The sequence below is a fragment of the Lepidochelys kempii genome, chromosome 3 (assembly GCF_965140285.1).
Source record: "Lepidochelys kempii isolate rLepKem1 chromosome 3, rLepKem1.hap1, whole genome shotgun sequence".
Taxonomy (NCBI): domain Eukaryota; kingdom Metazoa; phylum Chordata; order Testudines; family Cheloniidae; genus Lepidochelys; species Lepidochelys kempii.
Window position 1 is genome coordinate 9,793,814 of NC_136382.1, and position 14,821 is coordinate 9,808,634.

General features: G+C 40.3%; 1 protein-coding gene across 7 annotated transcripts in view; it reads left to right on the plus strand.

The window, feature by feature from the left end:
* MSRA (methionine sulfoxide reductase A) overlaps positions 1-14,821 on the plus strand; it is a 450,230-nt gene that overhangs the window by 275,792 nt on the left and 159,617 nt on the right. For all 7 annotated transcript variants that reach the window (XM_073335656.2, XM_073335660.2, XM_073335662.2 and 4 more), the window contains one exon: positions 2,286-2,390. In XM_073335656.2, coding sequence (XP_073191757.1) covers positions 2,286-2,390 — 105 coding nt within the window. The remainder of the gene's footprint in view (positions 1-2,285; positions 2,391-14,821) is intronic.

Here is a 14,821-nt window from a genome sequence, read left to right on the forward strand (position 1 = left end):
ATCCCCCTGTTTTTCATCTGAGGAGGGATATTGGTTTTAGACATGCTTAAGTTCTAAAAACCCACACTGTCCTGTAGCCACACATCACAAGGTTTTTTTTCCTTGAGGGTCAGACCATAGTTCTCAAAGCAACACAGTGATTTTCTTGTTCAGAGGAAAAGTAGAAAGTTGATTGTTCTGACTAATCTAGGAACTCAAAGAAAGTATGTTGACAAGATGTAATTGCTGCTCCAGTTGTGAGGAAGAGTGGAAACTCTGTTGTTTTGAAGTTCTTTGAGAGACTGTCTTCTGATATAAAACTGGTCAGCTTAGACGTGCTATTTACTCCTGTCGGTGAGATAAAACCCTTTTGTAAAGTTCACACTGAGTTAAAGAAAAGAAGAAATATATGTTGATGTTAGCAACTATTCCCTTAGCTTTCATTATTAGCCACTATACACAGAGAAGTCATAATTGCCATATTGGAACAGACCATCATCCATTTAGTCTGCTCCTCTAGTCTAGGCAGTGTCATGACCCTATATTTGTGCATCAAGGAAGGTGAAAGCCCCCATAATGCTTGTGGCCAATTATGTAATGATATTCTTTAGGGTGAAAATCTCCTTGCTGACCCCCTTTAGCTCTCAGTTTATACTCTATGGGAGAGGCCCATGTCACTTTATAACCAAGTTAGACTGCAAATTATTTTTATTCATGTAAATGTCTAATCCTTCTCTTTTAACCTAACGTCAAATTCTGCCTTCAGACATATGAGTAACTCCCATTGCTTTCAATAGGAGTTGCACTGGTGAAGGTGGAATTGGGCCATCACTGTATTTGTCTGATTAATGTCCTGCAGAGGAGGATAGCTTGGTTTATATGCTATGTATAAAATAATTTCCTTTTACTTGCTACTAATCTTAATGAGTGTCTCTTTGTTGTGTTATGAGACAGGACACATAGTGAAATCCAACTGGGTTCTATTATTTTTATGATTGTATATAGTGCACCTCTGTCATATCCCTTTTTACTTTTCTACCTTCCAGATTAAATTTAATCCTAATATTTTAAATCTTTTCTTGTGTCTAACCTGTACTCTTCCCTTTGCCTTACGTTGCTTCTCATTTCCTTTCCCTTCTCTGTTTTCTGTATTCTCTGTCCTTTTGACTTTTTTTCAGTTCTGCTGTGCATTGAGCCAATGTCTTCACAGAGTCCTCCCCAATGACACTTAGAACAGTAGCAGCTAATTCAGAACCCCATCAGCAGGCCAGATTCTTCTGTCTGCTTCACTGCTGTAAATCCAGATCAATTCCACTGAAGTGAATTGAATTAATCTAGATTTACACTGGTGTCTGAGATCAAAGTCTAGCTCTGTGTGTTCAAGCAGTGCACGCCCCTCCCCAACAAAATGTAGAACTGGCTGTTCTTTTTCCTTGTTAATATTTCCAGTGCCTTTTATTGATGTTGAAAATGTAGATTTCGCCAAAGAATAGAATATGTATTTTTTTACTTATGGAAAGTTTACACTAATAAAGGAAAATATTTCTTCATTTGAAAACTCTTTGTATATGCTTGTACAATACCTCGCACAATGGGGGCCTGATCCTGAGTGAGGAGTATGTGCATTATGGTAATATAAATATTAAATAATTATAAGAAAAGAAGTTAACTGGCCTGATTCTGCAGGCTTTGTGAAGCTAGCACTTTCAATACAATCAGTGGGAGCTTGGGTGTGTAAGGGCTGCACAATAGGGCACATAAAGTAGCCAAAAATAGGAAATAATCTCTTTCAGTGTGCAATGCCCTGCACACATTTCATTTGCTCTCATAGTGCTCAGTCACGCACTTAGAGCCTTTCATTGAAGCCCATTGGTATTCTGTGGTGTGGGCAACACAGGATCGTTTGCAGCCATGTGTTTAATACTGTATAACAGGCACGTGGAATTTGTTTTTTGCTTTCATTACTTCACTCATTTCATATATTTTAAGGAATATTTACCCAGAATTTGTATTTACATTTTTCAGAAAGTTGCTGAACTCCTATGTTACGGTTGGTCTTATTCCTCTCAGTTTTGCTTCCAGTTAGTTTAGTCCATTATGGGCCTTATCCAAACTAGCAATTGTCTGACTGTGGATCCTGTCATAAAAGAATGTGTAAGGGAAGCTGGGGCTAAAAATTATGTTAGGTGAAAACACAAGTACATTACCTTTTTGTGTTTTGGAAAGCAAAAATATTGTGCTTCATGTCTTGGATATGCCTTGCTTGATTGTTACTAATACTGTCGAGTTTTGTATTGTCTTTTTAGGGAAAACTGGCCATACAGAAGCGGTGCGAGTAGTGTATCAGCCAGAAAACATCAGATTTCAGAAACTGCTCAAGGTCTTCTGGGAGAATCATGACCCGACACAAGGTAGAATGATGAGTGAGCCAGTATTTAATTATCTTACTAATTACAGCTGGGATAATTAGTGTTTGAGCTGCATGGAAGAGATGAACCTTGAAATCACATGGGAGCTCAAGAATATGATTGCAGACATTTATTGACAGAGAGCGAGAATGAGGATATAGAAGCTCACAATACCCCTCCCCTGTTACAGCTGTCTGTGCTGAGAAAATTCCCACAGAGAGAGGGACTAGACAATAGAAAATCCTTTCACCTTTCATTATGACGATTTTTCTTAATGCTATCTTTTGTCTCCTAAATTAAAGCATATTTCTTGGCAGCTTCAGAGTTGGCAATTTTATTCATGCATGGAAACTTTAGCCTCCATAAGTTTTACATTTTTCATCCTTTTTAAATTACTATGGGTTTCTTTTCTGATTAGAGAAAATGAGCAAAAGGAAGTAAGACAGGATGCTCAGAGGTACCACCAGCAGCAACGTATTTGCTTCTTGCCTTATTCAAGCATTTTGGTTTAATTTATCCTCCTTGGAAGTAGCAACATGATGCTGTTATGCATATCTGCTCAAATGGAAATGAAGAATTGTACTGAGAAAACATTTCAAGGGTGTGTGTGTGAATAGTTTCAAACAACATCAACTCTAATATGATGCCCTGAAATACTACATAAAAATAATTCATTTCTACTTTCTCAACCTTGTCACTACTGTTGTCTTACATTTACCTATCTGGTTAATATTAAAAAGGACAATCTTAAGAGGGGTGTATGTTTTCTTCTCTTATGACCTTCTGGAGACCTCGGCTTTAGTAACTGGAGTGGAGGCAAGAGGGAAAAAGTCCCTTTATCAGGAGATGTGGGAGACATCTATTGAATATTTGGAGATCTGCTTCCTTGGGGTTTCAGTCCAGTTCACAGTAGACAAAGAAAAGTTTAAAAAACTGGCACCCTTTTCAGGTTGAACCTTCTTCTGGTCACCTGTTAACTTTTATTTCTGATCCATGTGTGTCTATTTCATTTATACGCTGATCCTAAAAACCTCTACTCACAGGAGTAGTCCCCTGTGCAGAACCATTATCTTCAAATGGGACTATTTGTGTGAGAAGGAGCTATACCTGTGAATTAGAGTACACAGGGTCAGGTCCTTATATTGTAAGGTTTCTTTTTGCATTACAGGATAGAGGCTGGAACACACCAACGTTCAATGCATTAGGAATAAGCTTACAACAGAAAAAATACCACCGCAGTTGGCAACAGTCGGCCATCTAGTTGACAGTCTCATCAGTGAGCTCATGGATTGAATAGCATGGAGGCTAAGTTAACGTCTCACTCCTAGTAGTATTCTACTTAAGTCAGGGTTGTGGCAGGTTGATGGAGAAATGTGGGAAAGTTTGTACTGCCCCTGTCTATGGTGGCTGTTTTATGTATTAATACAGAACTTCTTCTAGAGCAGAGGTTCCCCAAACTGTTCTGGTGATGCACAGAGAGATGGCTGGTCACATGGTGATGACTCCCCCCCCCACCAGCCAAATCCAATTAAAGAATTCCTAAAATTACTTTCCTTTGTCAGCAATTGCTGTAGTTGCCACAGGGGTATAACGAGACCACGAACAGGCATGAACATGATTCACAAAACAGCGAGTGGAAGGGGTGGTATTCACAAGATGCTTGTGGTATGTAAATGCAGCCCATGCTGTGAAAAAGGTTCAGAACCTCTGGTCTAGCAGTTTTCACAGGCATTAACTTTAAACATCAGATACAGTTTTTGTTCAAGATAGTGAGAAAAAGGTTTCTGCCAAGCTGGCTGTCTGAATATTTTGAAGCAGCTTCCCACAGTGCATAGAATCATAGACATGTAGAGCGGGAAGGGGCCTCAAGAGATTATCTAGACCACGTTTGTGTAACCTATTCTTAAAAACCTCCAATGATAGGGATTCTACAACCTCCTGTGGTAACTTCTTCCAGTACTTAATTATTCTTATGGTTAGATATTAGGAAATATTTTCTAACTGAACTCTCCTTGCTGCTGATTACTCATCCCATCTTCAGAGGACAAGGAAAGCAATTGATCACCATCCTCTTTATAAAAATCTTTGACATACTTGAAGACTTATTAGGGCATCCTTCAGTCTTCTCAGGGAATACTAAACATGCCCAGTTTTAAAACTTTTCTTCACGGAACAGGCTTTCTAAACCTTCTCATTTTTGTAGCTTTCCTTTGGACTCCCTCCAGTTTGTCTACGTCTTTCTTAATGTGGGAACAGTTTTTCATCTGAGGCCTCACTACTGCTCAGCAGAGCAGGGCAATTACCGCCCCTGTCTAATGTATAAAACACTCCTGTTAATACACCCCTGAATATTAGCGGTACAGAAGTTTAGGTATATTACATCAACACTATTTCCTTTATCAGCCAAACTTGTAATCTTGTCAAAAAAGGATGAAGTTAGTTTGATAGGATCTATTGTCTGTAAATCCATGTTGATTAGCATTAATTATATTACCCTCCTTTAATTCTTTAGTAATCATCTCTCATAACAGCCACTTCATTATCTTGCCTGGGTCAAGGTCAGATTGACAGGTGGGTCAGACAGATGGACCCAGGTCATCCAGTTTACCCTTTTTAAATATTGTCACAGCATTAGCTTTCTTCCAGTCTTCTTGACCTTTCCAGGTGATCCAAGATTTATTGAAAATTAAATTAATGGTCCAGCAAGCTCCTCATACAGTTACTTTAAAAAACTCTAGGATGCAAGTTTCCTGGATCTCTTGGCCTCCTGGACCATCCCTAACTGCTAAGTTGTCTAGCAGGAATTCAGCCATGTAGGATGGGTTTGTGATTAGATACCTTCTGAGGCTTTGACAGGTTGAGAAGAACTGACACCTGGATCACAAGCTTCTTGACAATATGAGGGTACTATCTATTGATTCTGGGGTTTCATGGATCCAAAGATCTTGCTGCTGGGTGGTAGTTGTAGGACAAACAGGTTCTAGTGCCAGAGGATCTGTTTGATGCTCCAGAAAGAACTGCCTGTAAGCTTCAGTGCTTCTCTGTACGCTTACAGTCAAAGACAGACACACACCCACACCATTTTTCTTCTCCAAGGAATTAATAGATGCATTGCCAACACTCCACAGAGAAGATGCAGATTTTGTGTACAGCTAAAGATTTGGATCAGTATATAAGTGACCATTGAGACCCACTCTGATATCCCCTGGATCTGACATCATAAATATACTTACAGTTCTCAGAGTAGCAGCTGTGTTAGTCTGTAGTTGCAAAAAGAAAAGGAGTACCTGTAGCACCTTAGAGACTAGCCAATTTATTTGAGCATAAGCTTTTGTGAGCTACAGCTCACTTCATCGGATGCATCCGATGAAGTGAGCTGTAGCTCACAAAAGCTTATGCTCAAATAAATTGGCTAGTCTCTAAGGTGCTACAGGTACTCCTTTTCTTTTTGCGACTTACAGTTCTGTAAGTCTGACCTCTCAGAAGAGAATTTTATTAACACATTATTGGACCCTGGGCTACTGACCTAGTTGTAACTAGCTCCTGATTACGAGCCAGGAGGGAGAATTTTCAGGTCTGGTTCCATGGTGGAACCATTGCAGAGTACACCCCCCCATATGGTTAAATAGAAATACCTAGGAGCTTTCATTAGCTTTATCAAGCTTTTGTTGGATCCAGTAGAGCACTGAAGTCCAGTGGGGCAGTTGGCCCAGCATTTTAGAAGGTCTCTGTAAACCAAGTATAGGTTCCTCCCATCTTGGAAGAAAGTCACATTGAAGGGTTGAGACATCCATCACATATACTTAATGGTGCATAAGGTTTGTTTCTTTGCAGAATAGAAATGATATTTTAACTGTTCAGTTGTGCTAACACAAGGTTAAGGGTGACTTGAACTCAGTCTGTCAGTATCTACACAGGGAAAATTTGATAGAGGACTTTTCAGTCTAGTAGATAAAGATAAGATCCCATGGCTAGAAGTTGAAGCTAGACAAATTCACACTGGAAAGAAGATGCAAATTTTTTACGGTGAGGGTAATTAACCATTGGAACAACTTGTTAAGGGTTGTGGTTGATTCCCCTCAGTGACAATTTTAAAATTAAGATTGGATGTTCTCTCTAAAAGATACTGTAGTTCAAACAAGAATTACTTCAAGGAAGTCCTAGGGCCTGTATGATACAGGAGGTCAGACTAGGTGATCATGGTGGTTCTTTCTGGCCTTAGCTATGAATCTGAACAACCTGTGGAACTTCATATTCACCTCTGGATTTCAGATAGAGAACTAATTTCTAGAACTGTTTCAGAGGTATTCCCCTCCCTCCCATGGTTGCATCAAACTGCAAGCAGCAAACATTATCAGACAGATATTCTCAAAAAAATCGCTTTATAGCTACATATATCGGTCTCTCTGCACATACCTCTGATAGGAGTCAAGGAAGACCTCTATAAATAAAACTGTACCCATAGCAGCAGTGTTTCATTAAATGCCTGGCTATTATGACTATTCTCCCTGAGAGTTTGGGTGTCTGCGTATATATAGGCTTGACTCTAAGAGCCCAGATGATTCTTCCCTAAGAGTTGGTACAAACAAGGATATTTTCACACTCACTTAGAAGATATATTATGGCAGAGCAAAGGCAAAGCATTCCACATATGGCACTGGATGGCGAGAACCCCAGGCCAGAAAAAGTTGACACATTATACTGGAGAGGAGAGCATGCAGAATGTGGTTATGTTGGTGCTGTACCAATCGTTCAGGAAGAACGGTGCCTGATGTTTGCATCAAGAAAAAGAAGGACCTGAACCTTCATAAATAAGTCAGAGTAGGAACATGAAATGTGAGGAATGTGTATGAAGGGGACCTCACTTTTGTGATCAAAGAATTGGAAAGATGTAAGATAGAAATATATGGAATCTGAGAGCTGCATTGGAAGGATAGGGGGGTCATTTCATGATGTTGGATGGATACAGTGTAATACTCAGGGTATGAGAAAAATGCACACCCATTTTCTCTCCTTATCGTATTCAAGGAGACAAAGTATGTGCTTGGATATAATCCAATCAGTGATAGAATCATTACAATTTGCCTTTGAGTGAAGCCAGGGAATATGTCAATCATACAAGTTTATGCCCTTCAACCACTGATGACTATGTGATTGATGAGCTGTAAGAATGACTTGCCTAAGCACCACTTACTAACTCACTAAAACATCAAATAAAAATGTCACCCTTATAATTGGTGACTTGAATGTGAAAGTGGGAGCTTTAAGCTCTCTTAGAGTAATGGGAAACAATGGTCTGGGCTCACAAAATGAGAAGGAAGCATTTAGTTGAATTCTGCTATTCCGCACTATGGTTAACTGAGAAGGAGTTTGAGAAGTGATGCAGAGTGCAGGAGAATAGCTTTGAGATGGAAAAACGTAAGAGAATATAAGGAACTGAGCAGATAGATTCAAGGCAGACTAGACAAGACCAGAGCAAATATAAGAGCAAAATGTATGGCGTTTGAGAACTATAAAGAGTAATAATACAAAAAGGTATATTCACAGTGGTCAGACTTCTTACCTAAAGGATTTTCCTGCAATCAAACAAGATCAGATCATGATGGTAGAGTCTTACTGATGGTGATGGTATTAAACATAGGTGGAGAGATTATTGGTCCATTCTGTATGCCTCACCACAACACAACAGGACAACAGAAAAGAGTGCGGAGCTGGAGCTATCAATCCTGCAAGTGGAAGTGGTATGTGGTACAGTATTGTGAAAAATGAAGCCTGTGAAAGCACCAGGGATGGATATCACGCCCACAGAAATTGTTAAGTGATTGGCAAATGCAGTACTGATATTATGTGGGAAATCTGTAATGACCAGAAATTGGCTGGAGGATTGGATGAAAGGAATTTTTCTGCCTTTACCAAAGAAGGGAAACTTAGAGTGTGGTAACTATTGTGATACTGCACATGAACAAAGTTCTACTCTATATAATCCAGGAATGCATGAAACTAAGGATAGAATTAGAACTACTGCTACAAGCTGATTTCAAAGAGCGCCAAGGCATGTATGCCCAAATCGCAAATATCTATCACATCCCTGAAAAATGCAGTGAGTACAAATCAGCCATTGATCATGTGCTTCATTGACTACTCCCGAGTGTTTTATACTGTCTGACAGGGCAGCCTTTGGAGGATACTGGCAGACATGGGGATTCCAAAGCATCTCATTACAAGTCTCTACAACCAACAATAGACCACAGAGCGACCAGCAGTAGGCTCCAATGAGGAGTTTTCCACTGAGCAAGATGTGAGACAGGGATGTATTTGGTCCTGAAACCTGCCTAACGTACATGCAGAAATTATGAGACAAGCCTTGGAAGATTTTGACAAAGTGGAAGGAGCTGGGATTTCCATTGGTGGACCCCCTTTTACCTGACTTCAGATATGTTGATGATATAACACTCTTTGGTACCGCCCCTGATATAATGCAATGAAGGTTGGAGTCTCTAAAACCAGTTAGTGAGGAATATGGACCATTCCTGAATGCAACGAAAACAAAATGCATGTATGTTAACATGACTAACAAAAACCAAGATAGAAATGGACACCATTATTACTAGAAGAGCTGTCGAGGCAGTAGATGAATTTAATTATCCGGTCAAGGAGGTTATTCCAAAGAAATCAGAAGATGACTAGGGATGGCTCACTCAGCTGTGTCCCTTAAGAAAGTGAGGAAAATTGTAGCATCCTGAAATGTACAAAAACGTGATTGACGACCAGCCTAATTTTTTCCATAGCGATTTAATGGATGTGAATTGTGACAAGTTAATACTGCTGACAATAAGAAAATTGAAGCTTTTGAAATATGGTTCTGGTGAAGACTCCTGGGTATCTCTTTGATGGAAAAAGAGGAATGCCTATGTTAGAAATATTATTGCAGAGAAGCAGACCCGGACGTTGGAAAACAGATGTACTTTGCTCATGTTAGGCATAGAGATGGAAATAACATGGAGAAAGTTATTATGGAAGGAATGGTGGAGGGTCATTCCAGTACGGGACAACCAGAGAGGGTATGGATGGATGGTGTGTGGCAGATCACTGGCAGGTCAACAGCTGAGTGCTCGAAGTTAATGCTGTATTATGAAGGCTTCAGAAAATTCTGCTATGATGTCACCGATATTCAGAAATGAATACATGAATTTACATGTGAGGCACTGAGGGCTTGGTATATTCCAGATGCTGCAACTTTTTTGCAGTGGAATGTTTCTTACCTAAGTTCCCTCTAAGCTGCATGGCTGCACAGCAGGCTATCGAGGGCTGCGCAGGTGGGGAGAGGCACCTCTCTCCTGGCCCCAGCCCCGGGGCTGCCATGGTGAGAGGGGAATCCTCTTTCCCTGCCACAGCCCTGAGACAGCCTGCACCCCAAACCCTTCATTCCTGCCCCCCCTAGATCCCACCCCAACTCTCTGCCCCTAGCCCTGAGCCCCCTCCCACACTCCAAACCCCTCATCCCTGCCCCCACCCCAGAGCCTGCACCCCCAGCCAGAGCTCTCACCCCCCTGCACTCCAACCCTGAGCCCCCTCCCATTACTCCGAACCTCTTAGCCCCACCCCCGCCACACATCCCCTCCATAATTGGTGCACATAACAAAATTCATTCTGCACATGGATGTAAACAAATTTAGAGGGAATATTGTTTATGACTGGTGCAGTTTACATGATAGCTTTAACACCTGGTGATGTCTGAGGTCTTTGACTAGAAAGATTTGAGCCACAATGTCCTAGTACTTTACAGATGCCTTATTTTGTAAGGCAGGGGAAGAACATGCCCTCCAGGTACTTACCATTTTCCTGACATCTGCAGTAATAGTGCTAGTGGGTAGAAAGGATTCTTCACCTTGATCTCTATCCACTCCCAAATTTCTCTTCTTTATCTGGTTAAATTCTGATTGAGAATATTACAGGAATACATTACACAGAATACCAGAGAAGGGTTTTCTTGTAGCCAGATGGGTCAGGAAAGTTTCCTATTCATAAAGTTCAGTATCCTAATTGTATAGATCCAGTGTCTCATCTTCCAGGGAAAGATGATATGTTGGCAAACTTTTTAAGCAGAGTTTCTAGCCAACAATAAAGGTCTTTGTCATGGCTGCCATCTGATATCTTTTTTCCAAAAAAATGAGGTAAATATTAGTTATTTTTCCCCCTAACAGGAAAACCAGGCTTATCTATGACTCTGATCCAAGGACAAGCAAATTCTAACATCAGTATTGTAGTTCTTCCCTGAATCAAGGGCAGGAACTTCTCTACATGTTGCCCCTGGTTCTAGTCAAGTGAGAGGGCTTTTGAATGTTGGTCTAGTTGGTACCAAGTTGCTGTCAATAGCGATGGTGAAAGATTGGGAATTTTGTCATTCAGCATCATGTACAATATTAATATTCACAAAGTCCTGCTTTCCAAGCTACTGGGTCTTCTGCCTCCAAAATGAGGTGGGAGTCTCTGCTTGGGTTCTAAATTTCTCTGGTCAAAAGCCTAATTTGGGATTGCTGGGATTCTTAATTATGAGTGTTATGCTGAAGACTAAAAGATCCTGTTGAAAAGTGGGAATCTTTGATCAGTCAAATTTACTCCATTATTAGGCATGGAAGGATTAAATTGGGGTCGACAACCTTTGTCATGTGGCCCCTCAAGGTAATCTGCTGGCAGGCCGCAAGACAGTTTGTTTACACTGACCATCAGCAGCCACGGCCACCTGCAGCTCCCAGTGACTGCGGTTCACCATTCCCAGCCAGTGGTAGCTGCCAGGGGCTGCACCAGCAGATGGTCAACAAAATGTCTCGTGGCCTGCCGGTGGATTACCCTGATGGGCTGCGTGCTAAAGGTTGCTGACCCCTGGATTAGATTTTTATTGGTAAAAGTCAATTTCACTGCACACACAAACCAATGAAAATTTTTCCATTGATGAGAATTGAAATATACAGATAGACAAAAGAAGAAATGCTGCTTGAGAACTTCGAGTTTGATTTAAGGATATTTACTTTGTATATTTTGACATGTGATGTTGACAGCTTGTGTTTTAACAGTTATCAACCTTTAATTTTTTGAATCTCAGCATCTGTCATTGAATTATTATTGTCTCCCCTAATTTTCTGCAACTGTGAAAAATTAAACTGATATATTTAAGCATTTTTCAATGTAAGTATTGATATAAGCCAAAATTAGGGGGAAAATGAAAATAGAATTTTGCTAAGCTCATCTATGATTTGAAAGAGATTCCCCATCTGAGCAGCTCCTAAATGGGGGGGGGGGCGCCCTAATAAAGCCCTTGACTGTTGTCTTAGACTATTGACTACACATGGAATACTAAACAGAACAAACCAAAAATTCTTTGATTTCTACAGACATTTGGTTGTCATCTCTGTTCCTACCTCTGATACACAAATGGACAACCTTTCCTCACCTTGGAATAATCTGATCTCGCTCATGAAAGGGTTGTTTTGTGAACCTCAGAGCTGCCTGGGGTAGTTACTGTGCTGCAAGAGCTGAAGAAAAGGAGAATGAGGGCTTGTCCGTATAGGGACACTCAGAAAATTAACTAAAGGTGTGAATTCAAAATTCACAAGTTAAACTGCATTAAACCCCTATGTGGGCACACATTCAAAATTAAAGTGGCTTTAAGTCAATTTAATTAACCTAATGCTTCATTTGTCTTACTTTAGGTATATCCCCTTCTAGCATGCACTAAGGGATTGTCATTTTAGCCTCGTAAAGCTCATAGGTCAGATTCTTCTCTGTACTTTTTCTATGAAGATGCCATTCTGTCACAACGGTCTAAAGCACTTAGTCTTTTTAGACCACTAGTGTCTATGTCCCCAAGCCTCACTTATATTCAGGGAGCCAGATATCATACTTTACATAGTCAGATAACTTTGTCATTGTTTGTATGCAGCCAAAACTAGTCTTCAAGTTCCCCAAACCCTTGGGGAAATGGGGTTGACATGAGAGGAGTCTATCATGGTCCAAAGACTGTCCATGTAAAATGCACTGTACACCTCTACCCCAATATAACACGACGCAATATAGCACGAATTTGGATATAACGTGCTAAAGCAGCGCTCCGGGGGGGGGGGGGGGAGGCTGCACACTCCAGTGAATCTAAGCAAGTTTGATATAAAGCGATTTCACCTATAATGCGGTAATATTTTTTGACTCCCGAGGACAGCGTTCTGTTGGGGTAGAGGTGTATGTCACAATTATCAGGACGTGGCAGAGGTTTAACCTCCTGTATTTGTCAGAGTCATTAGTAGACCTACAAACCATTTCTCCTCTCTGTGATCCTCCAAACTGTTTGGCATCAAGCCCCAATGCTGATACATCAATTCTGCAGATTAATATCTGGTCTTCAGTGTGCTGACCCATTTAATTTGCAGGGTATAGTACATATTTATTTGCCACCAGTTTTGAAGGCCTGTACTTTTTTTAGACACTGCATATGGAATCTATCATTTGCAAATAATTAGAATTAGACACTAGAAATTACATTGTATTGCTAATGAGCAGATGTGTTTACATATACCAGTGGAAGAACAGCTGTACACATATAAAATGCTAAAAATGACCCTAAACCAGCATTATGTATTCTGCTACAGACCTACAATTTCATTTAGGATTTTAAGGACAGGGAAAAATAATCTTTAAACTATATAAAATGTAACCAATTCTGATATTTTTTTCCACATTTCTGTGCTTTTGTTTCCTCTATACCTTACACTGAGTCTGGCAACTCTCCAGGTGAAAGCATCTAGCACCTTTGTCTTGTATTTCAAGTGTTATTGTGAGACTCTGATGCTTCCAGCATTACAAGGTGTAAAACAAAAAACAAAAACAAAAAAAAGCAGCAAAGAAGCAAAAGCTATTGTCACCAGATATATTGAACATTATTCAAAATAGAAATTCTGACTCCTTAGGGGTCCGTTCTTGGTCCAATACTATTCAATAGTTTCATTAATGACTTGAAGGATGGAGTGGTGAGTAGGCTAATTAAATCTCTGGTAAACACAAAGCTGGGAGGCTTTTCGAGGATAGGAATAAAATACAACAGTGTGGAGAAATTAGAGAAATGAGCTGAAATCAATATGAAGAGATACAATAAAGAAACAAGTATTGGTTCATGTAAGGATGAATAATCAGCAGTACAGATATAAAACAGAGGATAACTAGCTAGGAAGTTGAGAGGAGAGCACCTATTAGGGATGGTTTAGGTATAATGGAAGTGGTCCTACCACAATGCATTCACTGGCGGGATTCCTGGAGTCTGTGAAAACACGAGATGCCAAAAGACTGTTATGAAAAGCAAACAAGAATGCAGATGATCACTATACACTGTAAGACCCTATTTAAATTAAAAAAACCTAATATGCAAGTTAGGCCATGACAGCTGAAATTCACGAGGAAGGAAAAACAATCAAGTATTTACTTTTTATGGTATATTCAGAACATAAGATAGAGTCCTACAATCCTTGTTCAGAAATGTAGGCTTTCCTTCAGGTTTAAAAGTACCGCAGAAGGGGAGCTTAGGTCTCCTCAGACGTGCCACTTTTTAAACCTGAAAACAGCGAGGAGTTCTTGTGGAACCTTAGAGACTAAAATTTATTTGGTGGGTTTTAGCCCATGAAAGCTTATGCCCAAATAAATTTCTTGTGGCACCTTAGAGCCCAACGACTCCTCATTGTTTTTGCTGATACAGACTAACATGGCTACCACTGTGAAACCTGCCTTTAAACCTAGTGGTCCTTCCCAGCTTACCTTCAGGAATGACAGACTGCGGGCAGGAGGGAGCCATTGTCATTACTTCCAGCACTGCCTGGAGATCTTGGGGACTACCAAGATGCAAAGCTTATGAATCTTAAAACATACACAAGTTTTCCTGCTGTCTCCATGCTCCTCTAGCTCCTTCCCCTGGCAATTAAATTGCGGTGATATGCGGCCATTAGCTGGTGACTGGCAAACCCCACAGCCAACCTGTCTTGTAGTCTTCTGTACATCATTATCACGTCCTGGAGAAGAGATCACAGATCCAGGAGGTATTTATTTTCCTGACATTGTTGCAAAGTAGCAAGCATATTCTTTATCAGTGGGGATTGGACAGGGAGTAGCTGCTCTTTGATGCCGAGTTCCTGCATGACTTTGAGAATCCAACTTTGTTTCCAAAGCGAACTGAGATGCTTATCCCAGCATGCCTGAATTATGTGCTTTTCTTCCCACTCCTATTCTCTCAAACCCTGAATATACCACAAAAAGTAAATACTTGATTGTTTTTCCTGCCTCATGAATTTCAGCTGTCATGGTGTAATTTGCATATTAAACTCTATTTAAATAAATTAGACTTTTTCTGACCTATATTTCCAGTTCAGGGGCTGTTTTTCTTCATATCACAGCAAGAA